The sequence below is a fragment of the Ammodytes marinus genome (assembly GCF_949987685.1).
Source record: "Ammodytes marinus genome assembly, chromosome: 16".
In the NCBI taxonomy this organism is placed as follows: domain Eukaryota; kingdom Metazoa; phylum Chordata; class Actinopteri; order Uranoscopiformes; family Ammodytidae; genus Ammodytes; species Ammodytes marinus.
The window spans coordinates 15,337,338-15,365,172 of NC_137220.1; the positions used below are offsets into that span (position 1 = coordinate 15,337,338).

At 40.8% G+C, this 27,835-nt stretch overlaps 2 protein-coding genes across 2 annotated transcripts; one reads left to right on the top strand and one right to left on the bottom strand.

The window, feature by feature from the left end:
- Positions 1-435: 435 nt before the first annotated feature.
- rabep2 (rabaptin, RAB GTPase binding effector protein 2) lies at positions 436-9,357 on the top strand. Its single transcript, XM_080044786.1, has 12 exons — positions 436-600; positions 2,282-2,437; positions 3,417-3,499; positions 3,723-4,085; positions 4,582-4,677; positions 4,783-4,881; positions 5,515-5,625; positions 6,084-6,162; positions 6,279-6,290; positions 6,862-7,016; positions 7,660-7,776; positions 8,305-9,357. The coding sequence occupies exons 1-12, from the start codon at positions 576-578 to the stop codon at positions 8,407-8,409; spliced, it is 1,401 nt and encodes a 466-aa protein (XP_079900912.1). The 5' UTR covers positions 436-575; the 3' UTR covers positions 8,410-9,357.
- A 401-nt stretch (positions 9,358-9,758) lies between these two features.
- Positions 9,759-26,637, bottom strand: atp2a1 (ATPase sarcoplasmic/endoplasmic reticulum Ca2+ transporting 1). Its single transcript, XM_080043273.1, has 25 exons — positions 26,546-26,637; positions 26,315-26,451; positions 25,199-25,216; positions 24,592-24,674; positions 22,386-22,490; positions 20,845-20,983; positions 19,450-19,530; positions 19,268-19,353; positions 18,515-18,670; positions 18,202-18,343; positions 16,751-16,917; positions 16,568-16,656; positions 16,359-16,461; positions 16,119-16,250; positions 15,822-15,947; positions 15,012-15,230; positions 14,763-14,874; positions 14,426-14,649; positions 14,090-14,310; positions 12,652-12,854; positions 12,464-12,549; positions 12,202-12,335; positions 11,442-11,559; positions 11,023-11,140; positions 9,759-9,887 (listed from the first exon to the last, which is right to left on the bottom strand). The coding sequence occupies exons 2-25, from the start codon at positions 26,430-26,432 to the stop codon at positions 9,877-9,879; spliced, it is 2,991 nt and encodes a 996-aa protein (XP_079899399.1). The 5' UTR covers positions 26,433-26,451; positions 26,546-26,637; the 3' UTR covers positions 9,759-9,876.
- Positions 26,638-27,835: the final 1,198 nt, after the last annotated feature.

Below are 27,835 nucleotides of genomic sequence, written 5' to 3' on the forward strand. Positions count from 1 at the left end.
TTGTGAAGATAATGTTACTTTTATAAAGCATCTTTAAATTGAGTGCCTGTATGTGTTTTTTGGGGAGAAAATGTTCAAGTTATTGATCACACTGTAGAAAACCAACAAAGAATTCATGTAGAATGTGAATTGATTCATTCACTTTCCAAAGTAGGCCTAATTCTGCTAGGATTCTGGGATTTTTTGCTAGTATGGGCCTGATTGATATGCGTCTTAAATTGCCTTCATAATAGTCTTTAAATGTGTTTTAAAAAGTCCTGTTACAGTCCAGGGAGTGAAAACCTGTGCTCCCATTCAATGGACGTATTACTTCTTCTTGGGGCTTACGGGCTTACCTTTGGAAAGTTGAACGCTGAGCAAACAGGGAAAGGCCTGTCGATAACAGGAAGGAGGTTGACGCGATTTCCGCAGGCTCGGACCGGGGAAAGTTGTTTCCTGAAGTTGACACTAACAGTGGATCATTTCCACACCGAAAACCCGGCGCTTTCTCTACAAAAATGACTGCGGCAGGTATCTTTTGGGACTTTTCATAGACATTATTTCATAGACGTTTCCTTCTACAGGCGGACCTGAGGATGAGCTCCAAGGGTGAACACATAGGTAACAAAATAACTTCAAATTACTTCACGTCCAACGGGGTTTGAGAGGAGATACGGACATATTTACGACACGAAAGCAGTTTAGTTGTATCAACACTAAGGTTATCTTGTTGTTTGTCACCAACTGGACATTAACAATGTTGATGTAAGGGTCAGAGAACTGATAACCGGCCTGTTAGCATCGTTCACTATAGTAATGAACGGTGCTCTGCTAGCCGCTAACTAGCTAACTAATGCTTTATTACTTATATACAAACTAGGGTCCCGGGACCTCTTTAGACTACTGAAGTGGGTCCACTGGTCTTGTTCAAAGTGAGATTTAATTTGACTGAATACTGTACATAAAGTTAATGTGAAAGTAGTTCTGCTTCCCTTCTGATTCTACCATCCTTAGCTCAATGTAGCCTAAAGTCTCATCTGTCAATTAGCCTGATACAGTCTATGCATCTGTCACAACAAACTTGTCTCTAGCTTCACGTGATGTTGATTTGTAAGAGAAACCCCGTGTTGCTTGCAGGACAACTTCGGGTCCCTGAACATGGATGGAGATGTTTCAAACTGGAGCAACAAGTGGCTCTGTAAAGTTTTCCAAACACAATAAGACAAATGACAGTTAATAAAATGGATTCTGACAGCTCAAACAACATACTCAATCTATCATTATCTCATTGATTATAACTTATAAACCCATGGTTTTAAACTAATGACATGTTTCAGAAGAGACAGACTTCTGTTTTTCTGCTCCGTAACTTTACTCTACCCTTCACCACATCCCCAATTAAGTCTGTTGAATGGAGTCTGTTTAAAAAAAAATCATAGGCATCATGGGACTATATGGAATGATATTATCTCTATAATCATCTAAATGTCTAAAACTCTTAAAATGGCTCCTAAATATAGATGCATTATTTTACCTTACATACAAAATGAAATTGTATTGCATCACAGATGGTATACATAGTTACATACATAATAATTTTTCTGTGGAAAAACAAACAAATCTTAAAACATATTTTAGCTGTGGGGGAAACAATGGATTTAAGATGCACAGATCCACTTCCATTTGTATTCCTATCCCTGGATTTGGATATCTGCCAATATTGATATTGATTCTGACACCAGAGATCTTTTTTTCCTGAATATTATTCTTGGTGTTGGTGTTGATGTTATGTGTAGGGTTACATTAAGCTGAAGTAAACCACACAGCACTTCATATTCAAAGAGCAATACATATTAAAAGACACATCAAATACAGTGTATTCCAAAAAAGGCATTTGAACTGTTTTGAATTGTTTCTATACATGAGTTCAAAAGTAGAATGGCATTTCAGGGCAATGGGAAATTGACAACTCGTTGATAAGAATTTCAAACTGAATACTTGAAAAAAAAGGTGCAAGAACTTTGCAGAGAAATACGTAAATACACTTTAAAAAACAGTATAAAATAAATTAGAAACTACAATGTCTACTTTAAATGGACATTTCAGTATTTTATCACCTTGTTGGTGACAAACAGAGGGATTAACTCATCAATACTTTTCTACATATTGGATTGTAAGGTCATAAGTCTAACCTGTATGTTTAAAGGATTTGTATCCATCCACTGTTTCCCTTGTGTGATTCATCCCTACTGGCGCACACGTGGAAGGCAAAAGTACAGTAACCTGTTTATTATTTTTTCAGAGGCGAGCCTTCAGGCCCAGCTAGCCGAGTACCGAGCACAGGCTGAACACTGGCAGGGCGTGGCGACGATCTGTGAACTTAACAAACAGGAGGAACTGGCAGAGCTGCAAAAACAATATGATCAAGAGATCCAGTCCCTTCAGGAGGCTCTCAGAGGTCAGTGTTTGTGTGTGTCTGGCTGAGTTTTTACATGTTCTAATGTCACATAAAGAGTAGTATTAATGCTAAGTAGTTTTTGTTTGTTGATAAATAAATCAGAGCTTTATAATTGGAGGTTGTGTGTGTGTTACATCTAAAATGTTAGAGTTTGTAACATAAATGGCTGTAAGTAAGTCAGAGATAAAAGTCTCATTGTTGGTTTAGACACACGAGAAAGACTCGTATGTACAATTCATATCTAGATGGCAAACCTCTCAACTGGATATGTTTTTAATGATAAACACCTGTTACAGAGAAGGTGTTTTTACACTTCCTTTAAGGAAAACGTTGCAATTCTTTTTAACATGGAACTAAACTGCTTGGGATTCACTTTCATTTCCTGCTTGTGAAGTTTCTAATCTGGTCCTCCTAATGACTATACTAATATAGATTACCCTGTTGACTATCAATCAGTAGTATTATTTTAACATTTGATACAAAGCTGAGAATGAGTGGACTAAAATGTTGGTATGTTTGGATTTCCATGAGGTATAAGGTCAGGTATTTAAACAGTTTCTCTCGTAGGGTGAGATATGCTCCTTGAAAACATATTTGAAACAGTTATATAGTTAAAAATCTTGCTAATAAAATTGATGCGATAGGCTTATAAATAGCGTTCTTGTTTATCGGACTTAAAGGTGGAGTCAGCAATTCTGGAGAATGCTTGTTGTCAAAATCAATGAATATCTCCTTGCGTTGCGCTAACTGTCCGTACTGTGTGTGTGCTGAAAAAAAATCTGGGGTTGATACACAGCCTAGGCTCTGTAAACTGGTATGTAAACAAAGGGTATACAACAAAGGTTGCCCACCTTAGCTAGCAACATGCCTAGTGTATTAACACTGGATTTGTTTTCAGCACACACATTATCGACAGATAGCACACACAAGGAGATATTCACTGGTCCCCAATATATAATCTTTTTTTTTGTGTTTCCAGAGACGGCAGATCAGTACGAGGCCAGGATATCCGTCCTTCAGTCTCAGCCTGTGGAGTGGAGGAGAGCCAGTGGACAGAACATGGTCAGTCAAAAAAAATTCTAAATAGTTTCCAATAACACCTCGTTGACTTTTTATTTTCTGCTTAACATTTGCCTATTGTTTAAACAATGTAATTGGAAGTCTCTAGAAATCTGTAAAGTAGAGTACGCCTAGTTAGTTGTTTATTTTATTTAGTCTTTTTTTCAGTTGTGTGTGTGTGTATGTTCTCTTAATCTTAAGCATTTGTTTACCCTCACCTTTTCAGATCAGTGGAAGGAAAGGCAGGAGTGACGCAGAAGTCTCCATCAATGACAGCACGACACAGATGACCAACAGCCAGACAGAGGCTGAGGCCAGGAGGCACAACCAAGCATCGGAGCTGGAAGGGGGGATGGACGGAGAAGGGGCGCAGCTGACGGCGGAGGGATATTTTTCACTGCGACAGTGCGATTCGGCCTCACTCTCCTCCTTCTCTTTAGACACGCCCTCTCTGCCCAGGAAAGTGCACGCTCAGGAAGACACAGACTCTCTGGTTTCCACGGGAACGCTGGTGCCCGAAGCCATCTACCTGCCGCCGGCTGGACACCGGCTGGTCACCCACGGCGACTGGGATTCCCTCAATGCTCAGGTACGGGATTCTCAACTTTGACATCTGTTAAAAAGGTCAGGTTTCACATTTTCATTGAAAGCCGTCTTTTGTTACACTAGGCCTTCTGTACCATTCCCCACGTACGTTTGCCCCCTAAAGTCTAGTTCGTTTGACCAGTGTGAGTACGCCGTTCCGTATTCAAGCACGGTACACTTCCTTGACCCTAGGACTGAACCCAATACGTCCAAGCATGCAACAATGGACATTTAAAAAAAAAATTGCAGAATGGTTTGCGTTGGTTGGATGGGGAAGTGGAACGTTTGCTGCAAATTTGGCCGAATGGGGGACAATAGTGCGAATGAGGCAACTAGGCTGAGTGTGAGTGCGTCCTAAAACTACTTGACGAAAGGTAGTTTTAAGCTGATTTTGTATTTAAGAAAGGTCACGCCATCTTTACACTCCAATCAGTGCAGTTTTAATTTATTGAATTTTTCAGGCTTCTCCATTGACAAATGATGAACGTTGTGTTGGACAGGTGTCAGAGCTGCGGGGGGAGCTGAGTCGGCTGTATGCGGAGAAAGAGGAGCTGGAGAAAGAGCTGGATACACAGACCAACCACACACATAAACAGGTGAGCGGCACTGCTGTATACGGAGTGAGCCAGTCCACACAAGCACAGCGGATATGATGTGTGAAAAACCTACATACATGTTAATCTGTTTGTTTGTTTGTTTAGGTATCAATGCTTCAGTCTCAGGTCCACACTTCAGAGGGCCTCCTCCAGGATCTGCAGAAATCTTTTAGCCAATCACAGAATGCGGTTCAGAGTCGTCTGGTGAGCGATGAGAAAACAACTGTAAAATGTGATATTAAAGCAGGTTAGCGTAGCAAGAGTGGAAACAGCTAGCTCTGTCTACAGCTCCCACCATGACCTCTAAAGCTGTTTTCCTATTACCGGTACTTTGTATTTTTATGTTGTGACACAGTTTTTATGCTAAGCTAAGCTAACTAAAGCTTGCTTTACATATGTAAGATCCCTGTTTATATTTTCATCTAAATCTGCAAAAACAAGAGAATTCCTCACATTTTTTATTTTATTTAATTTTTTCAAGAAAAAAGGAAACGTGTCACGAACAAAAATTAGGTAGCACGTTTTTGATTTTGTTTTTGCCCTAAATGTGCAGCCCGAGTGAATGATTCTTCACTCATCCGTCACACGGATAAGCCGACATTAGTCACTGAAACCCTTAGGCAAATTTGTACTATTACCCATAAGGTTTTTGCGTACCAGACCAGTACAATTAATGAACACATTATTTAACACATTCGAATTCTGTTTGTTGAATGAGACACAGTGAGTAAACTTATTCAACTCATTAGTATCATCCAAAAGCAGCTAAACTAAAAAGGATGTGTCTTGATGTTTTGAGTCTTGATGTTAACATTTTGCATGTGTGTGTGTGTCCAGGCAGAGCTGTCCTTTTCCCAGAGGAAGATGTGCAGTGAGCTGTCCAGACTGAAAGGAGAGGAGGTTGAGGACGAGGCACCGGACTCAGGCTCGTTCCCAGCAACACTGCAGGTCTGACCGCTGTTTCTTAATCCAGTTTCTAAATAACCCAACATTTACAACTTGTTATAAAGCACAAAATGAATACAGTTGACATGTTTCACAGCCAGTTTCTTGAGAATTCTAGTTTCACACTGCATACTTAAGGGAACAGAAACCTGTGAAAAGCTTTTTATTTGACTTCCCTTTTTTGTTTGTTCTTTCTTTAATTTTGGATAGTTGTCGGGATGACTAGAAGTGGTTTAAATTAAAAGACTCGCATATTGATTGCGTTTATGTTAAGATTTTGTTCTTTGTTATCAATGCCTTGTCTCTAGAAGTATTTGGACCATCTGTTAGTTTAAACGGTTTATTTGGTTCCTTTTTTTCATTTGAAAAGTCTTGCAGGCCGGGTGGTCAGATAGTGTTTTTAGCAGAAAGTGTATGCGTATCTCTTTTGTAGTGTTAAAGCGTTGAACTCTAACCTGCAGGGGGCGCACAGTGAGGAGCGTCTCCGCATTGAGATTGTCAACCTGAGGGAGGAACTGGACACACGCACAGAGGAGAACGGTCTGTGGAGCAAGTTTTTAATGAGAGCAGGTTTCCAATACTGACTGTCTTGACACTGAAACTTTTTTTATTCTCTCTCTTCCCCGCCCGCTCCACCCCGAAACTACTGTCCTCAGACGTTTTAGGAGGTGAGTGACCGGCTCATGCCTTATTTAAAGCCTCTGGCAAGCTGGGCTTAAATAGTAAAAATCAATATATGATACTCAAAGTTGGATGTCTTAATGAGCTTTTACAAAAATGTGATAAATATTCACAAATGTTATCAAATTTAGTTTAAAAAGCTTACATACTGTCTTCTCTACCGTTTCACTGGTCTGTGTGGGCGTGGCTGTATCCAACTGTCTCCATGGCAACAGTCATTGTTTTTCGTAGACCGTTCGGGCAGAGAACTGCCATGATTGGTTCAAAACACTTACTGTGTCATAAGAACGAGATCATAGCCTGCCTCATCTAAACAGAATTGCTCTAAAGTGTATCAAATTTAAATGACATGAATGATAAATTTGCCAAACTCTTTTCAGATGATTACTATCATGCAACTAACTCCCCAAATGACATAGTTACAACAGTTTTGTGGATTTGGGTTTACAAGGGCTTTAAAGCCTGGTAATCCATTAAGCAGGTCTTGTGATCCGTGTGGTGATCAAGCACCTTGCATAAACCTTTAAGCAGCCTTTGTTTTGTGGTTGCTGTGTGCAGTGCAGCTGTCCAGTCTGAAGACGGAGACCGAGAGGATCCAGGCCCAGAGGGAGCAGCTGCAGGCAGAACTGCTGGCCTTCCGCACTGAAGTGGAAGCCCTGCGGGTGGCGCTGTCTCATGTGCAGGGCACCAACAAGGCCCTCAGTACAGATAAAGTAAATACAACTTCTCTGCTCACACAGTTAACTGCTGTCTGTGACGGCTAAATCGCTGTCAATTGTACATAGGATGAATCCTGTCAAGCTGCTCTCTTTCTCAAGAATGATTATCCTGATTATTTTCATTTAGTTTCATTAGTTTCTAGGAATTAACTAAACGTTTACTTCCACTATAAATACAACAGCGACTTGAGACAGCTAAAAGAAAATGGGTTTAAGTAAGATTTAAATTATGTTTCTTTGTTTATAATATTATTTTTCCCTGGCATTTTGTCCACAATAACCATTCCACTTAAATTTGACTGTGACTAGACTTGACTTCTTCTCTAAATAGTTGTTTCAGTCTCTACTGTCTGCCCCCTACATTCGCACCAGAGTCACCCAGGAACTCGGGAAGTAACGTGAAATCGGAAATTAAAAACTATTCGGCCAGTTACATAAATATGGTATAGCAGTCAATAAAGACAAATTCCTGTTACGTTGTACAGATTTAAGTGTATATTATTGATAGTCTAAAATAGTGAAATACGTTGTTGTTTGTTGCATTGTCATTGGTACTACCACTAGGAGTGGCCAAAGTAATACATTTTCTAAAACCCCAAACTTTTTCTGACTGTTAACTTTCCTGTGTTGCTGTCAGGCCGCCCTGAAGCAGCAGTGTCTGGAGATGAGGAGCCAGGTGATCAGTCTGCGCTCTCAGGTTGACACCAGCCAGACGGTGCAGATGGACTTTGTCCAGCTCTCCCAGTCGCTACAGGTAAGAAGTGACTGGACACTTGTCTGGAATTGTCTTGAGTGATGGTTAAAATAAAAACTGTGAAAGAAAGTGGTAAACTTTTCTTGCACTTTAATCAGTTCCACACGTTTTGTGGTACTCCACCATCTCCAAAACTTAGAATATTGTCGAAAAGTTAATTAAAAAAAGTTAAACTTTCATATATTCTAGATTCATTCCACAAAGTGAAATATGTTATGCCTTTCTTGTGGTTTAATGTTGATGATTACAGCTTACAGCTCCATGAAAGAAAAAAAATCCAGTATCTCAGAATATTAGAATATTACATAAAACCAGTCAACAAAGGATTTATAATACTGAAATGTCGACCTTGTGAAAACTATGTTTATTCTAGATTAATTTCACTTTATGTGTAAGGAAATCTAAATGGAAGTTTCACTTTTTGAATGAAATTAAAGAAAGAAATGAACTTTTCATAGATATCCAATTTTTTTTAGATGCACCTGTATATACAGTATAACTGACAAATCCCCCATGGCCCCCTTTCAGATGAAGCTGGAGATGATTCGACAGGCCGAGACTCTTGAACAAGTCAAAGGAATCCTGGAAGAAGGACTCAGTGAAGCTAGTTCCTCGCCTGCAGACGCCTCGTGAGTTACAGAGAGTCACATTAGAACCAAAGAACACAGAGACCAAGATGAAACGTGACCAATAAGGGCCAACCAGCCATTGCCACATGAAATACTGGGAAATACCACTGGGATCATCACAGCTGGTGCTGCTAACACTTGTAACACTGGAAGGATGCTCCTAAAGAGACACTGTTTTTCTGTTGGTTTCAGAGCCGATGGGTTAGTGTCAATGAATGAAAGGCTATTGATTGGTGACCAAAGTTATTTTTGATAAACCACTAATGCTTTCTGGACACTTAAAACATTTTTCCTACATCCTGCAACCAGTATACAGTTTTTTCCTCTTCTAATACTTATGTAAATACATTCCTTTGATACAACTGACAAGACTACAGCAAAACACTCCACAGACGACCAACACTGTATCAGTAACTAAACGTTAATTTTCCCATGCAAACATCTTGTCATCTTTGAGTAGAAAGACCTCTGAAAGCAAAGGATCACAGTGCAATAATTAATAATGAAGTGATACAAAGTAGAAACTCTCCCTAATTTACTGCATTTCAGATACATTTATTTTATCCTAAGCATTAATTTGTTGTCTTTTTGTTTTAGCTTAGCACCGTTAACTACTCCTGTTCTTACTACAACCAAGAGATTTTAGACTTCCAGCATATTTATGATTGTTAGGGAAGAAGCTAATATGTAAAAAAATCAATGAAGGAATGTGAATGTGTAACATCTTGTCTGTCTGTTCTGTGTTAATACATATTGAAAAGAAAAGAGTGGCTGTTACATGTTTTATCCTTCAACCTTCATTCAAGTTCATTATTCAATTTTAAATAATTTATTAAAACAGGATTTTTTTTAATAGACTGCATAGTTTCAAATGAACCAAATTCAACTTAACCTACTTGAAATATCAAGTCTGAAAGGCAAAAAAACACCTGAATAATGAAAATGAATTAACTTCATCCAGAGGATACACTGTAGTATTACATATTTGTTACTGAGTTTTAATAATTGCTGTAGCCATCTTACGTATGCACCAGCTGCAGGAAACCAAACTACATGCATAAACCTACATGATTTGTCAATATGCTGAGTAAACGGGTTGAATGCTAAGGCAACATAGCTATAGATAACAGAACCTCGATTTAGACCCATCAAGTTGCAGGTAAACATCTGTTAATAGCAAAATTATATGCAACAACATTGAATTGGAAGCTGACAATTTATTTAATACATATCTTTATTTTTTAAGAATAGAATCAACACAGAATAGTTTTAATAACTCTCATCTATATATTAGCTTCAGTATCATACACAGAAAAAATATTTTGCAGCTTCTTTTTTTTTAACGTATTTTCCAATGGCTTTTGTGTTTGTTGTCATGCCACTTGATGTGGCTGTCGGCGGCTCTCTGTCAGTGCGAGCGCTCAGCCTTTTCTCTCCATCGCCTGTCTTAGCTCCACGTTGCACTTCACATCTAGACTTTCCCTGGATAGGAAAACACAAGCATGTCAGATGTAAGGTTATAACTGAATGCTTGGATTGAAATGAAAAATATATGTATTTATTCTATTTAAACTCAGAAGAAATATCCCCACCTTGTAACAGTGTGTCATGTGAGAAGATAAATGAAATGATGCATACATTTTTTTATGTGAGCGTCCTCACAATGTAGCATACACGGTGTGTTTGAGCTAATGCAACATAATCCGGCCGCATTTTGGTTGTGTTTCACATTGTTACCAAAATGTAAAAAAATTCAGAGCACAAGGCCCACTCCAAGTGTGCAAACCAACATTTGACTATTTCTTCTTTCAGAGGACCCACATGTTACTTTAAGACATGAGCTTAAGTAACACTAGGCAAGATTTTTCCATGATAAAAAAACAGCTGCGCAAGTATTATGTAAGATCAGATGCACAGTATCTAAATGAGTCCAGAAAGCTTTGTTAGTCAGTGAAGAAACCAAAACACACACACACACTCATAATGGACACTGTCCCTTTGACATGTACTGTATAATACCCAGAATTAAACTTCCGAAACGTGCACAATGCAGAGGGCTTCAACATTCAGCGTGTGTCAGGGGAATACCTTCTTTTGTTACAGGGGTATGAAGGAGGGGGGAACAGGTTTAGGCTGGATTGTCAGAGAGGGCAAGAGCATCCAAGGAGAGGAATATTAGATACATGTCAGAGTGAATACAGATTAGAGATAAGGGAGTGTGGGGGTCATTTAAACTGTGGCAGGAAGAGGGAAGAGATGTTAAAATAACACATTTAAAGACATTTAATAACATTCCACTAATCAATTACATATTACTTGAAAATCCATAAAATAAATAGCCATTGGTGACACAAATTCAGGGTTAAATGTTAAAATCTTTTGTTTAGTGTGATTCTGGGTACAAGGACAAGTGAGAAAGTGACACATTTAAAAATGTATTTGACCAATTTAATGTAGCCTTGTGTTAATGGATAAATAAAGAAACATAACTTTCCACAGAGTCCTAAACACTTCAATAGTAACGTGACCAGCGTGTCGTGGTAACCCAAAACCATGAACATCACATGGATATGATGAAGGGAAACGTGTGGCGAATAGGATCGCTTGTTGAACTTACCTTCTAGATAATTGCGAGCCACAAACTTAAGAACCTCGTCAATGAGGATGACGGGGAAGGAGAGCTTCAGCACCATCATCCACTTCTCCACATTCAAGTGAGTGAGCTTGAAGATCATCTGCGGAGGAGAGCAGTGGCCCACGTTAGTGCTGGCAAAACAGCTGATACTATTAACATACAGTAAGTGCCAATGTGACTATGAATTTCCCCTTTTTGATGCATTCAACACTCTTTAAGTAGTTCACAAAGGTAGGTATCTGGTTGATCGGGTGCTACCTCTATGGGTAATATGGGGCAACTCAACTGTCGTCTGTACTGTAAGTATTTCAAGCAATGAGAATGAGAGAGCTAAACATGGAGGTTGCAGTGTGAGGGAGGAGTGGAGAGAGATGGATTTTTGTGCAGGAGGCTAGACTCACGGGCAGGGGGTCGACGTAGATGATCATGAAGTGGAGGGACATGGAGAGGGTCATGGCGGCCACCAGCCACATGTTGCTCCAGGGAGGCATGCGCACCAGGGACTGGTTCTCAGACAAGCTGGGGGGAGGAAGGAGGGGTAGGGGTTGAAAGGGGAGGTGGGAGGGGTACGTTAATGCAGACTGAAAAAAAATAGTTTTTATGTTGAGGCGAATGTAGGAAAAAAGTGTGTGGAGAATAAAGGTGAGCTCTGACAATTATACGGTGAATATTAAGGAAAATGTGCTAAACTAGCTTTCCAAACAACATTTCAGCACTGAAGAAACTCTACATTTAGCATGTGCTCATATCAGAAACATGATGAATGTAATACCAATCGCCTGATATTTTGCATCTACTGTATATTCATTCGTTATTTTCGTTAAAAAAAAATAAGAAAATGAACTAAGGAAATCACTTCATTTAAGCAGTTGTGTGTGACAACAAAAAGTATTCAGACACTTTAAAAATAAAAGCAATACCACAGTGTAAAAGTATAAGGGATGTCCAGCATTAAGAATGCTACTTGATTCAAAGTAATTTTTTTAAATATTAGCAACATGCCCATGTCAGTGCTATTCTATTATATTAGAGTACTTGCGTTATTAATACTGAATTACATTGTAAGCAGTGTTTTAGAATGGTAGACCACTTTTTAAATACTGATTGCTCATTATATGGCTGCACTTTTAAATATTGCCCTATGAGTTCACAATATCAGACCTGTTCAGAGCGTTGGCCATCTCGATGGTGACCAGCACGGACAGAGCCATGGTCATTGGAGGACACGCCTCAAACACTTCACAGTGGACTCCTTCAAAGTCCTCGTTGTCAGGGCTGCACTGCATGAAGTGTGACTAACAGAGAAGATAGAAACAAAAGTTCTGAGATCCCTCCAAGAACAGTGTATATGCAGGCCACTGTGAGACAGGGGTTCCGCAGATGCATGAGTTGTAGGAAAAGGTTCACAATGTTAAATACTAACCAGCTGGTAGAAGGAGACCTCTGGACCATCGTCACTGTACAGGAACCACCAGGCAGCTGCTGCGACAGTTGCAGCACCAACATAACCTGGAAGACATGGCAACAACATAATGTCGATCTGATTTGATCCGTAAGTATGAGACATTTTCAAAACACTTAAGTAAGAAGAAAAGCTGTAACAAAAAGTACCTCCAATGGCCATATATCTGAAGAAGAGCCAGCCAGAGATGAGGGGCTCTTTGGCTTTACGGGGTGCTTTGCCCATGATGTCCAGGTCAGGGGGGTTGAAGCCCAGTGCCGTGGCAGGCAGACCATCAGTCACAAGGTTGACCCACAGCAGTTGGACGGGGATCAGTGCCTCGGGCAGACCAAGGGCAGCGGTCAGGAAGATGCTGGAAGAGTGAGAACGGGAAATCATTTACATATAGCTTTGACACAGCCCCCTTTCTTGTGTCTATTGTTCAAATCAAAGACTTGCATCCCAGTCCAAATGCGACTGGATAAGGATGTTATTGATTACGGCGCGTTCATGCAATATTGTAGGGATTCATTAGGGCCATTCATTTCTACAGGGGCAGCAAGGAATAAGGAAAAGCACCTGAATGGTCCTTTGATGGAAAGGAATCACCAAGAAACTCACCAGCTACTATGGCAAGTTTCTTGTATCCCCTGTAGTTTATTTTTTATTTTTATTTATTTTTTATAATTATTTTAATTTTATTTTTAACAAGCAAACAAACAAGAAAAAAATCCGGCCAAGATTTTCAGTGTTGAAAACAGCATCCTATTTGGGTGATTCTGACCCATAATCCAATTTGCATGTGACATGACGTCACATCGACAGAGCCTCCATATGAAAACAAACGGGGATGCAACGGATAGGAAAGCAAGAGGCAAGATCAAGGCGTGATGTTATGATGAAATAAATAAGTAAAAGTATGTCCCAATTGTAGCATACTGCATCCTAACTAGATTATTTTTATCGTCAGATGTAGTATGTAGAATAGAAAAAAGAAAGAGTATGCGATTCGGAACGCAGGGAATGTAATTCTATGGTCACATAATATTTAATTAGTTCTTTCCAGCTTTTTAATGTAGGTCCTTATAAAAAAGGGAATCAAACCTAATCTGCCATCCCAAAGGGTACCTTACACCCTCGGAATTCAGAAAAATAAACAGCTCAGCTGATAGTTAATAGTTGATATCCATTCTTGGATTTAATTCCATCCTTTGTTCACTTTCACTTACAATGCCAAAAGGAATGCATGAGAGAGTGTTGAGAGACACACTTCACACACACTGGTCAGAGAAGTCCGAATAAAATTTATGTAATTTATCTCTTGTAGTATATTCTTGTTATCAATGTATATTGTATTAACCTAAGATTTTCATTTGTGGTAATGTTATTTGTGAGACACAAGCATTTCTTCCATTTTATGTTGGCTTCTTTAAATTGGAGATCTTTATTCCATTTATCATAGAGCTTATGCATGAGTAGTGTTTAGATTGTTCTAAGGTGTGGGTTTCTCATGTGACCCCTCGTGGTGGCCTTGACCCTAAAGTTCGTCTTGTGTTCGATAGTTATTATCAGACCTCATCTCCACTGACAAGTGTATTGTGCACTTACCAGACTACCTCGCCTACATTGGAGGAGATGAGGTATCGAATGAACTGCTTCATGTTGTTGTAAATGGCTCTGCCCTCCTCAACGGCGGACACAATGGAAGCGAAGTTGTCGTCAGCCAGGACCATCTCAGAGGCAGACTTGGCAACGGCAGTGCCAGAGCCCATGGCGATGCCAATCTCCGCCTTCTTCAAGGCGGGGGCATCGTTCACTCCGTCACCAGTCTTGGTGAAGGGTAGAGGGAATTTTAAGAAGAAAACATAATGTTTTGATCTGGGGTGAGTTATTGTATTTGCTTATCTACAATTAAAGTAAAATGGTTTTCGTTCTTCCTCTCACCATGGCAGTAATCTCATCCATGCCTTGCAGAAACTCAACGATCTTAGACTTGTGGGAAGGTTCCACTCTTGCAAAACAGCAACCATTTTTGACGGCCTTCTTCTGATCATATAGAGAGAGGTCATCAAACTCACGACCGGTGAAGGCCTTGCCATTTACGTCCTCCTCCTCGCTGAAGATGCCAATACGACGGCAGATGGCTACAGCTGTGCCTTTGTTGTCACCTGGGGGTGGGGGACAACAATTTGGATTTAATAGTTTCTTTAAGTCTTTGCTCAATTTTTAACTAACTAACTAACAATTAAGTATTATAATAAAGTATAATTTGTATACTGACCTGTGATCATGATGACACGAATGCCAGCATCCCTGCACAGCTGAATGGAACCCATAACTTCCTTACGAGGAGGGTCGAGCATGCCAACACAGCCCACAAAGGTCAAGTCAGTCTTGATGGAAAAAGAAAGCAAAACGTTAAGTGTTGTTTGTGAGGCACCAGGAAGTTATTGTATGTTTGTACAATGTTCTATCTGTAGTTTCTTTAATTTCTGCCCTGATGTATCTTCATCTGCCCTCAGTCACCTACCTCGTAGTCAATAAACTTGGTAGCGTCCTCTAGGTTCATCTGTTCCTTCCTCATTGGTGAGTCATGGGTGGCCAGTGCCAGACAGCGGAGGGTGTCGCGCCCAGTGCCCCACTCCTTGATGACTGACAGGATGTTGTCTTTGACTGGGCCAGTCAGAGGTACACGGGTGGTGCCCACACGAACGTATGTGCAACGGTCAATGACACCTTCTGGAGCACCCTGATGAAGCAGTTAATACACCGTACAACATCAGTCCCAACATAGGATTTGTACAATAGATGACTTGACTGACTTTTACCATTTATGCTTTTCATACCAAATTTAGAAGCTTTATCTGGCAACGAATTTGGTTTATTATGGCATAGTGGCATGTTAGTTGGTCGGTCCAACACTTTTGTCCAGACTAAAATATCTCTACAACTATTGAATCTGATATTTGGTTCAGACATTCCTGTCCTGCTCATCACGTCAACATTTTGCTATAACTGTTTTGTATGGTTAAATTACATATGCATCTGCTCCACATGTACTTTATGTTCAGGTCTGAATAGCAAATGTTTGCATGCTTACACATTTAAGTAAGATATTGCCAGAATTCCTTTGCATTATTATGTTAGCATTGTCATTTTGGGCATGTTAGCATGCTAACATTAGCATTCAGCTCAACACCCTGCTATGCCCAACTACATCCTCACAGAAGCACTATCATGGCTTGAGCCTCTTGAAGTCTTGTTCAGAACAAGCCTCAGCTAGGTTATTATTGCTTTATTTAGCATTATGTGCACTGTATGTCTTGTGTCACATGCTCACTTTGATAAACATCTTGTTTCCGACTGGGGCTTTGGCGGATTTAGCGGGAGAGCAGTAAACTGACATGGACTTTCTGTCTCTGGAGAACTCCAGGGTGAACTCCTTCTTCATCAGCTGCTTGATCACCTGTTTGAAAATGGAGGAAATGATGGTGAACCAGAGGTAATGGATCAAAAATCAACATACATGTATAATTCAGCCCTGTTCATGGGCTGGTAGTGCCAACAACAACACTAAAATGTATCCGTAGTATAAGAGAACACATTACATTCTTTATGAAATATTTTTTAGACTTACACTACAGCAAGTGTTTGCCCTTTCGACCTTGGACAGGCCACGCGTTTCAGTGTTGAACACATTCATCTTCTCCACCAAACAGGACAGGGCTGTTTCAGTTGCCTCACCCACTTTCTCATAAATGGCTTTGGTCTACATCATGGAGAATCAAGACAGAAAACCAAAGTACATATTAATTTAGTGATGTTTTGCATGTAATATAATGTTACAAACACAACATTTCCAGAATGCTCTGCAAACCTCGTTGTAGTCCAGAGAGGAGTCATTGCACAGAGCGCAAATGGTAGCCAGCTCGACCAATCCGTCATACTGTCCGCACTTCTGAAGACTGCCATTCCTTGTACTGGAAAAAGATAGACAAAATTGTTTAGTCAATATTCTGTCGCTCAAGAATGGGTTATGGTGTTTATGTCTGTATCAAATTAACTTTGAACTCTTGTGACACTCACACTTCTCCCTCTGGGGTGTACTTTGAGCCTGAGATTTCGAACTGACCGAGGGAAACGTTATCACCGTCCACTTTATCAATGATGAACATCTGCAAGGAAACATGACGAACACGATAAATGTTGAAAATTAATGTGAGTATATGTTGTGCATGTGTGAACTCATTCCTCTGCGTAGGAACCTACCTTAGTTACACACATCTGGTTGGTGGTGAGGGTACCGGTCTTGTCGGAGCAGATGACTGAGGTGCAGCCCAGGGTCTCAACAGAGGGCAGGCTTCTGACGATGGCGTTCTTCTTGGCCATACGACGTGTTCCCAGAGCCAGGCAGGTGGTGATTACGGCTGGCAGCCCTGTGAAGGAACGAAAAGAAGTAACAAATGAAATCAACAGGAACTTCTTTAGCCAAACAACCAGCTGGTGACAAGAAAGAATGATCCAACATGTCTGTTCAGAACGACATGGACTTTCGGGCCTCTGCTGCTGGGCAGGTTGACAAAAAGGGGGTCCCTTGACAGCCCGAAACACATGAGCTGGAGCACACCCAAACTTCAGTGTTCTCCAAGATATTCCTGTCGGAGGGGGCTGCTGTAAGCCACTCAGTCATATCTGTGTTCAGATTCTTGGAAAATATCTTCTCTGACAAAGTTGCAGAGAAGGTCTGGAGAGTGTCCAGTTTAGTGACATTATTATGGCATCTGTTTATGCGGATGATGTTATTCTTTTGGCATCATCACAATGTGGTCTTTGGTGGGCATTGGCAGCATTTGAAGCTTACTGTGGTATTACAGGGGGAGGGGGAATGTGAGCGCCTCCCAAAATCTCAGACTGTCGCTGTCTCAGAAAATTAACTCAGTTGCAAGTGTAGGAGGTTGAGTTTTATTAAGGGTATTTATCACAACCAGTTGGATCTAAGGACAGAGCTGAGTAACAATATAACTTCTTGACTTCTTTCCAACTTTTATCTATTCTTGGATTCGGGTAGTGACCGATAAAATCAGACCAGAAAACAAAATGTGTTTGGCGTCCTGTCTGCGTCCAGTTCTTCATGTTAAGAGGTGCCACAAACTCCTTAAGGAATGTTCAATCAATCACAATCTCAAATGTCAACGGGGCAGATATCCCAGTCCAGACCATAACACACAGACATACATATTCCGCCTGGCATGAGAGTACTGTGAAAGGTGTGGAAGAGAAACCTACTGGAAAAAAGGGCTGTCTGGACTGTTCTGTGTGCCGTCAACAAAAAACACCAAAAGCCAATAAAATAAAGATTGTACTATATAGATATATTCTTTAGGGGCTTCAAAACATAAACCAACATTATAATGATCAGGATCAACAAAACTGGGAAGTTCACACCTTGAGGATAGTCCCTCTTATCCATGATGATAGTAAAGGATCCATTTATTTAATATTGCACGCAAAAAAAAAAAAAATCGATGCAGCATAACCAGTGATACCGTCTTCTTTATTCCACACATTTTTCTTCCTTGTCAAAACCTGGTGCCTACATTGCCCACAATGCAATATGACTGCTGACATTTTTATAATAGAAGCTGCCGTGTCATATGAAAGAGACACTCAAGATGATAATCTTATTTGGCAATGACTGAAGGTTGCTCCAAGGGGCTTACCTTCAGGGATGGCAGCCACAGCCAAAGCCACAGCGATCTTGAAATAGTAGATAGCACCACGGAACCAGGAACCTCCATGGACGGGGTCATTGAAATGACCAATGTTGATCATCCACACAGCCACACAAATGAGTGAGATGACCTGGAGGACATACAGTCAGAGGGAGGTATGAAACACTAGTTGTAGCTTTGTTCTATATTCTTTTATTTTTGTATCTTAATGTATTCAAAACTGTATTAGATCTTTAATTGTTCCCAAACAAATAAATAAAAACACTTTCAGAAGGCGTTTTCGTCTATCTGCCTCACCCACCTTGGAAAGCTGCTCTCCGAACTCATCCAGTTTCGCCTGCAGCGGGGTCTTCTCCTGCTCTGTGGCAGCCATCTGGTCACGAATCTTACCGATCTCAGTGGCCACGCCAGTCGCAACTGCAACACCAGTGGCTCTTCCTGCAGCAATATTGGTGCCCTGAACAAACAGAGTTTAAGAGAGAGGGAGAACAACTTTAAAACGTTTGAATAAGTGTACCAATCAGACGGAAATATTTTAACAACTATCGATAGATTGCCATTAAACTATTGAAAACATGACTTTTCCTCTATCGCCACAATGCAAAATGAGATGTATCCAAGACTTAAGTTTATGTCCAAATAACAACAAAACTAATGACATTCCCATCAGCTTCAACTGTGCTATGTGTTTAGTGCTTATCTAAGCAATTATCACAATGCATTCAAACTACATTAATGAACATGTTAAATATTATATCTGCTAAACATCAGCATATCAGCACTGACCCAGTAAGCCATGATAGTGTGACAGTGAACCACTATTTAATAATTTTACCCCTGTATTGATAGGCCTTTCTCTCGAAAGGCCTATCAATGTAGCACAGAGGATGCAACATGACTTAGCCTGCTTGCTCACCTTAATTGAACAGAGCAATCATCAATGTTATCAGTTAAACCTGGGCTTCATCTGCTATGACAAGTGCAAAAATCTCATTTGGTGGAGGAGGGAGCGGGGGCAAGGTGAGTTTGCCAGGTTTGATATAAACAGACTCACACAGAACAGCATGTTCTTCTTATCCTGGTTGACGGCCCGGAGGTCCGGGACGGCATCTGTGTGCTTGATCACGCTGACGGACTCACCTACAGGAGACACACGTTTTTAGTGGGGTGGTCAGACAAGGAAGAAGAAATCGAAATCTTTTTTTTTTGTCTGTCCGTCAATCTCGTAACACGTACCAGTAAGAATGGACTGGTCCACACGCAGGGTGGTGGATTTGATGGAGATTAGCCTGATATCTGCTGGCACTTTGTCACCAACTAGTGTCCACACATACACAAGGAAACAGACAAAAACATAAGTAAGACTCCTTAATATGGCCCTTTTAATTTAACTTATGTACAAAAGCTTCATATCAATCTGATTGCCGCATTATAGTGTGTTCGAGAGGGGTGGGGGTGGGGGGGGGATGGTGGGCTTGGTTGATTGGCTGGTTTTAGCACTCTAGATGGGTACTGTTGTTATTGAAAACTGAAACCACATTCATAGACACATGGAGAGAGACCTTGGGGAGATCATGAAATGAAATGAACAGGTGTACTGCAAACAAAGGGACAGGGAGAGACAGAGGAGCGAGTCTGGCCGTCGATATTAAGTGTATTTTTACTCAAGCTTCTTTTTTTTCTTCCCGCTGCAAGTTCCTTCAGTTTCCCTCCACCCCCTTTTTTTCTGTCACTGCCTTAAATGGCCCGTGTTCCTTCTCAAGGACATCAGGAGCCATGAACACGTGCATGGAAACTCCTTTGAAGTACACAAGCCGAGTAGATATAGGACACTCGGAAGCTTGATTTCTTTCTTTGTGGATAAATCAGGATTAAAGAGATAACTGTGGAAACTGCACCTACTTTTATGCTTTCTAGTGCATTTGTTCAGATAACTTTCTTCTCGGGCTTGGAGACTTGGACATTACGACTATATTTTGTACTGACTGAGTTGTCAAAACCCTTGCCATCTCCACTCAAGGTTGAGAAGTCTTTGATAAGCCCTAGCCACAAGCTTTGGCTTAAAATGAGTACGTGCTAAATAGTTACAGTGAATATAATCATATTCTTGGTATGTAGATTCACAATTCCATTCATTGTACGCAAGATGTGTTGCTCAAGACGTCAAGATTTGAGTACTCAATCTCCTACCTTAAAAAGGCACGGACTAGCATTGCATTGTTTTCCAAGAGTGTACATTAAAATAGTTTTGTATGAAGAATTGGAAATCAACACTCTCTCCTCTCCCGTGTTACACCACTTAAAGGACACAACACCTGGACATGCAGTCCTTCATTGTTTAGGGGATTGTCTCAGTAAGTTGACCTTTAACCTGACCTGTACTGCTCTGTTGAATATTGCTTTGTGCCGTAGAGCAATTTTATATGCACTTGAAGGTTCTGAAATTACAGAATTTTAATTGTTATTTAACCAGCTCAGATGGACTGAACTGTGATTATAGATATATCTGACCATGGGGATAACTGTTGCATTCACATTGCTATACATCTGAAGTGTTTTCAGTGGCTGACTGGTCTTTGAATGCATGTGGCAGGTAAAGCAATGAAAAGAAAGCCCTCTGGGTTATCTTACCAGAAACCTCCACCACATCACCAGGAACAAGCTCCCTGGCCTTGATTCTCTGCACACTCTTTCTGTCTGAGCGGTAAACTTTGGCAATCTCAGGCTCATACTCCTTCAGAGCCTCAATGGCACTCTCTGCATTGCGCTCCTGGTAGAAAAAAAGACATGCAGAAACAAAACATACACTCTGGTCATTTTAGTGCCATGAGTTCCCTGATTATGACAACTGTCAGTGCCTCTTGTGTCCTGGAGTATGGAACTCCTTTGGAGTTATGCATTATGGCACAATTAGACTGTCAATGTTATTAGGAAGCACTAAAACCACTTAATTTCATTGGGATTTATGAACTGAACAATCAATACTATGCAATACCTTTCCAGCGATGCATGGCTATCGAGACTACCCATGTTGTTAATGAATTAGTTACAAAATGATTACCATTGGTCATGTATGAAGTTGCATATGATCATATTCCGGGGGTTTCCCTTTATTTTGTCTCTGTAAGGTCATAATAAAAGGTAAAAGCATCTTCTAAAGTCTACTAAAGTCTAAAGTCTACTTTTAGATGAATATACTTATATTTTGCAAGAAGGTTTTGCCAGGTGAAAATGTTTTAAACTGTAAATGTGGTGAAACTGTGACCATTAATATCTCAAACTGATTCCAAGTAATTTCCCTAATAACATGAACACATCACTTAAATTAAATAAGATTAGAGTTTAAGGAAGTTGGACATTAAGCAGAACATCAGATGTGTTTGCAGTATGAGGGGTCTGTCTGTCTGTCTGTCTGTCTGTCTGTCTGTCTGTCTGTCTGTCTGCCTGTCTGTCTGTCTGTCTGTCTGTCTGTCTGTCTGTCTGTCTGTCTGTCTGTCTGTCTGTCTGTCTGTCTGTCTGTCTGTCTGTCTGTCTGTCTGTCTGTCTGTCTATCTGCTCAACAACAATGATGGGAGAATCCAAACAGGCATTCAGTTCACTCAGCGGTTTCCTCCAAGGCTGCCCCTTGACTGCCTGAAAGTGTTAAGCCCGACGCACGCTGGCCACACACACTCTCCCCATTCTCTCATACAGCCCCCTCCCCACCCCACCCCCCCATTTGTGAATCCTTGTGCATAGTTTCCAAATGACTGCCAATACACACACGCACACCAGGCCTGTGGTAACCTGATCATCCCTATGTATTTTTTACTGTGGATTATAAGGGAACAGACTTTATTGTGAGGAGGACAGCCCACCCCCTGTCCCCTCCCCTCCTTCTTTGTTGGCTTAACCTTTCACCTTTTCACCTCCTACTGACGTCAGGCCTTTGGATCTGGATTCTAGCTGCTCTGGAGTGTGTGCTGGGCGTAAAGGACACAAGCTGCGACCTGAGCGGGGCCGCCACCCTGCATGATTTATTGTGTGAGAATGTTACTGTTAAGTATGAGAGTCTATTTAGGTGTGTGTAAAAGACAGCAATCAGGGGAAGCTATGTGTCCTTGTGATTGAAATTGTTCCTATGTGTGTGTGCGTGCATGTGTGTGTGTGTGGGTGTTTGTGCGCTCACTGACCTGCCACACTCCGACAATAGCATTGGCAATGAGGATGAGGAGGATGACCAAGGGCTCGACAAAGGCAGTGATAGTTTCATCACCTTCCTCGAACAAGGCCAGCACCTGATAGAGAAAACACACATATACAAATGCAAATGTGAACAAAAATTTAATTTTACTTTACCTATGATTTCCATTTCCAGAATTGAGCCCCTGAAATTCATAGGTTTTTACAATCATTAGGGCTGCAACTAACTATTTTCAATATCATTTGATATGTCAAATTATTTTCATGATAAATCTCAGTTATCCTATTTGTTTAAACATTGTGGCACAGTGGGTCTGTTTGAGTTGAAAAGGTTAACCTGTTGATAATGAACTGCTGACTTAATTTTGAGTAAGCATGTGTGTTGTTGCTGGGGGTGACATTGTTGAACATAAGCATATATTGGCTTCATATCACAGTTATGAACCATCACTGGACCAAATGTCATTTCACTTTGTCTCTTATGACGTCATGTGTGTGAAACCTCTTCCCCTGCATGTGACCCTTTCCCAAAAGTTATAGTCCGTTCACGTGTGGGCCCTTGTGAGCTCGAGGTCCTATGTTACTGACACAGGTCTGTTACGGAAAGGCTTCGTGTTGACATTGACACAGATTAGTTGCAGGCCAGCGAAGCACAGAGCTGAACAGAGAGAGAGAGAGAGGGAAAGAGAGAAGAGAAGAGCCGCATCCTCCTCTCATATAGTATTTAGATTTTTTTTGTCTCCTTTTCATCTCCCATGTTTTATCTCTACCATATACCCAGAAATAGGCTTGTTCTGTACAAAGACCCGATCGATCTCCAGAACAGGTCTGCGAACCTGTCAACACGCCACAGTGGCATGGCATTCCTGTGTGTATGAATAGGGCGACCATGTATTCGCAGTATTTAGTGCTCTCTCTTTTAGAAACAATATACGACTATGAATCTATTGCTATCGTTTGTCATGTAACAAACAATGCCATTGTGCAATCCAATCCCCCACTCCCTCCCTCCTCTCTGTCTAACACTCTCTCCTGCTGCTGCAAGCCATCCCTCGTTCCTTCCATCCCTGGCCTTTGTCCAAGGATACAGTTTCTGGTTCTGGCTTGAGACTTTCTTAAAATAAAGCTCCTACAATGCATATGTGCGCACACACACACACACACACACACATACACACACACACACACACACACACACACACACACACACACACACACACACACACACACACACACACACACACACACACACACACACACACACACACACACACACACACACACACAGAGCCATCAGGCCTTCTAAGGCCATAGTGACTGACAGCTGTGTGCATGGTGGCCAGAGGGCAGAGATTGGGGGATTAAGACAATGTGTCCAGCACGACTCTCCTCCACAAACTGTTTTGGAGAGAGCTACGGGTGAAGTCGAGAGAGGGATTCCTTTTGTAAATGAGAGTGACACTGGCCCAAATGTAATTTAATAACTCAGCCATGTTTGCGCTTGTGTTTGTCGGCCCCGTGTTCGCCAGCATGTGAAATCACAAAGAAAACAAACAAAGGTTCCGAGAAGATGAAGCTTTGCACCTCCTTGTGTCACTGTCAGGTTCTTTTTTTGTCCCTGAACGCATTTGTTATTGCCTATCTTGTTCCTTGATTTACTATCACTATCGATGTAGTGGTTTAAGATCTGTTTGCGAGGTACAAACTTTCTTTGGTTACCAAGAATCAAATATAAAATAATTTATAGAATAATAATAATCTATTCCAATAATGTCATAATTAAATAGGATTTTGTGTCAGATTAGAGAATTGGGGATAGTTAAAAAAATTAAAAATGCTGCCATAAATCCAGGACGAGGTTATAGATATATAACTGTATAATAAGTGATTATTATCAAAATCAAGCAATTATTTGAAAAAACACAGATATTACAAACTGTCAATCGGACTTGAGAGTTGTGTTGTTTGGACTCTTTTGGGATCACATAATGTGAAATAGGAAGGTACTTTGTTAGTGCTCAAATGTGTAACACCTATGATCCTTGAACATATTATGTTCTAAAAACCTCTGCAGGCTCCTTGCATGTGCATACTGTGCCACATATCTTACTCTGTGCAAAGCAAAGCATAGCACTCAGTGGATATTACAAATACAAATGCATTGTATCAGGTGAGGGGTAAAGTGAGCAAACTCACAAAAGAGATGCAGGCTGCCAGCAGTAAGATCCTGACCAAGAGGTCCTCAAACTGTTCCACCACCAACTCCCAGATACTCTTACCTGTTCAAACAAATACATAACAATCACATACAGTATTCAAGTGTGTGTGGCCATTTGTGTTATTCCTTGCTGTATATTATCGTATTTTGATACATGTATTTAATAAATGGTTGTGCAATGGAAGAAAAATCTTGATTTTGCATGCTAGGTGGATTAAGGGTTAAGTATGACACATATTGATTGTGTTGAAAACCATGGATAAAAATGGGGTAAAGAAGGATTACATTTCTTTAAACAACCCCACTTTTTTATATATCTGCCTCTTCAATCATTTGTAAAAGGCAGGAGTTATACATTATCATTCCATTACATTATTAGTAGTTTGAGGCACTATAAATATCTCCAAGCCCATGAGAGCAAGAAGCCCAGTGACAGGTGATAAATGAGCGAGTTGTCATCACAGGAAGTGAGGGGAACAGGTGTGTCCGGGTGGCACAACGTTAAAAGATTGCACTCTGATCTGCGGCTGGACATGTGAGTCAAACAGGAGTTATTGAAAAAGCAGGTGCTTAAAGTGGACTCACCCTCCTCCGCTGGCAGCTCTGTAGGTGAAGACAGACAGACAAGGATTAATGCCAACGATGCACGCCACATTTTGCTGCAACATTTTCAGCTTTATGACACATTTACAGGCAAAATACAAACAAACTGAATATCACAGTGACTGGATTCTCACAGCCACGCCTGAAATGAGCTATTGTTTCATGTTAAACAGCAGCTGGTTGGTTCGGGCCTACTTGTCCCTCTGCCAGTTTACGAGACTGATAGAGTGACTTTAGTAACTGACCTTTATCACCTTTGCCCTAATCTCTCTGTTACTCTAGTCTACTGTTACTCCATCAACAACCATTTGACGCAGAAACGCTGTAACCTGTTGAGCTCGATGTAATGCAAATATAGGAAGGTAAAATGCTTCTCCCAATATCCGTGCAGACATATGTCATAGAAGGAAAAGAATAGGTGTAATTATTAACATTAACAGCTGCTCTGTTCCATATCTCTGAGGTGTCCCAATAACAAGTCAATGGACCAGAGCCATTTATAATGACTTTAATGACACCTGTGCTTCCCCTGCTTTAACCAGTTTAAATAGCCTAATGGGACACAGGTGTTTTCTTAGATGGAGCCCAAAGGATGAAGATATAAATCTGAACTCCAAGTCCACTTACAAGCATTGTTGAGGCAGCTGCATTTCTCATCCTTCCTCAGAGAAGCTGTGAGATGCAGTTTGGAGACACGTAAGTAGGTTGACCTTGAGTGTATGTGTCATGCTCACTCAAGTTTCAAAATAAACCATACATAAAGAATCTTCAATCCAAACTAAAGCCAATAGCAATTGTTAGAAACCTGAAACTCTAAAGCACCTGCTCCACAAATCATCACTCCCCCTTTGTGCCACGGAGATGCTTTCCCTTAATTAGACCACCAATCGAATTGTCGCAAACCAGTGCCCGGTTCAGGTGTCAGCTATCGCACTAAAATTCTCCCCCTTCACCTTTGAGGTCGGTTTATATCCTGCTAAACCCCTGATTTCCATCGTCCAATGCTCTATCCGTTCCTCCATCCATCCATCCATCCATCCATCCATCCATCCATCCATCCATCCATCCATCCATTCTTTTCCTATTACTCCCGCTCACCGTTGTAGCCATACTTGTCCAGGTTCTTCTTAACCTGCTCGGGTGAGAGGCCGATTTCTTCATTGACACCAAAGTGGGACAGAACGTCCGGGGACTCTTTGCTGTGTGCGTTCTCCATCCTCACTGAAACGGAGAGGCTTCAGGACAAAGGGATACAAAAAACATTCATATCAGTCTGAATGGCCTGGACACTGAAACTTAAAAAAAACAATTGAAGCTATGATGACCCACCACTTTCTTGAAGTGTGATAACGGGATTAAAAAACTGGCAACCCCCCTGCGTTCACACTCTACCCCCTCTCTCTCTCGCTCTTCCTCTGGGCTGTTGCTCTCCTCTAGGAGCCCTGGACTGACAGAAAGTGCAACCCGGCAAACTGTCCTGAAAAGTTTTATACAGATGAAAAAGTGGCCTCATTGGTGCTTGCTCACCATGCTCTCGGCCCCCATTGGCTGAGAATGTCAAAACTAGGTGGGCAGGGATGGTCCTGTGGTAAAGAATAGGCAGGGGGGTTGGGGGGAGGGGGGGGGGGGTGAGAGAGGGCAACAACTGCAGAGGGGTCTGCTGCCCCACGGCAAGCTGGACACAAGATGTGCATGAAAGAACGTGGTCACGACAATGAGGAATAGCAGTGTAAATGCTTTCTGAATAAGAAAGTAGGGGACACTGACAAACACATGACAGAAGACCACTTTGTGCATTTGTGGGGAAATGTTTGTGGACACGTTGACACTTAAAAATGTCTTAACATGGTCTCCTGGGTATTAGGTGCAGCGGAGTTTTCGTTATATACTGTTCATGAATTAAAGTCCTGTATCAGTGTTGACAGAACATTTCTCAATAGATTTTTATTTACCTAAAAAAGTGGTGAAAAGTAACTAAGTGCACTGACTGAAGTAATGCACTTTATGCACTACATCTCTATAGCTATAGTTTTTTTAGTTTTTAATTGTCACTCATTGTTATTTTACAAATTATGAATTAAAAAGCATATGTTAAACCTGCAGTGTGTAGAATTTTGAGTTTTATTTTCTAGCAGATTTTGTAGAAAGTAATCATAATATCCATAAGTACATTTAGTTTAGTGCATAATGGCTGAATTTTTTTTTTTTTATTATTATTTTTTCCCTTATTTTGGACCAAGGCCTAGTGCCGCCATCTTGAAAGTGTCATAGTTGGAATGTCATCGGGTGCATTGTTTAAAATTTAGAATTGTTCTTGTCCTTGAAGGCCACTGTAGCTTCTGTTACTATTCGAAAGGGTTGGGGTTACCCAGGGAGTGTTGCATTCTAGAACTTTGTAGAACTTTCTTGATGATGTCATATTACACACTGCACCTTTAAGCTCTCACAATACAAACATTGTTATATGTTAATCAAGTGGTTGCCAGTGTTTTTGGTTCATGTCCCCCTTGTCACATTTCATCTTTATGAGTTGTTGGCAGCTTCTCTCTAACTTCTTGCATGGTTTAATTTAAATAACTCTTCGGGGCCAAATAAGAAAATAATCCCACATTTCACAAA

Coding starts and splice junctions, on each gene's coding strand:
- rabep2 (XM_080044786.1), top strand. CDS start 576: ATGAGCTCCAAGGGTGAACACATAG. Junction 4,678..4,782: donor CCAACCACACACATAAACAG/GTGAGCGGCACT, acceptor TTGTTTGTTTAG/GTATCAATGCTTCAGTCTCA. Junction 7,777..8,304: donor AGCTCTCCCAGTCGCTACAG/GTAAGAAGTGAC, acceptor GCCCCCTTTCAG/ATGAAGCTGGAGATGATTCG.
- atp2a1 (XM_080043273.1), bottom strand. CDS start 26,432: ATGGAGAACGCACACAGCAAAGAGTCCCCGGACGTTCTGTCCCACTTT. Junction 12,550..12,651: donor CAGATATATGGCCATTGGAG/GTACTTTTTGTT, acceptor CATGTCTTCCAG/GTTATGTTGGTGCTGCAACT. Junction 12,336..12,463: donor AGGTCTCCTTCTACCAGCTG/GTTAGTATTTAA, acceptor CTTCTCTGTTAG/TCACACTTCATGCAGTGCAG.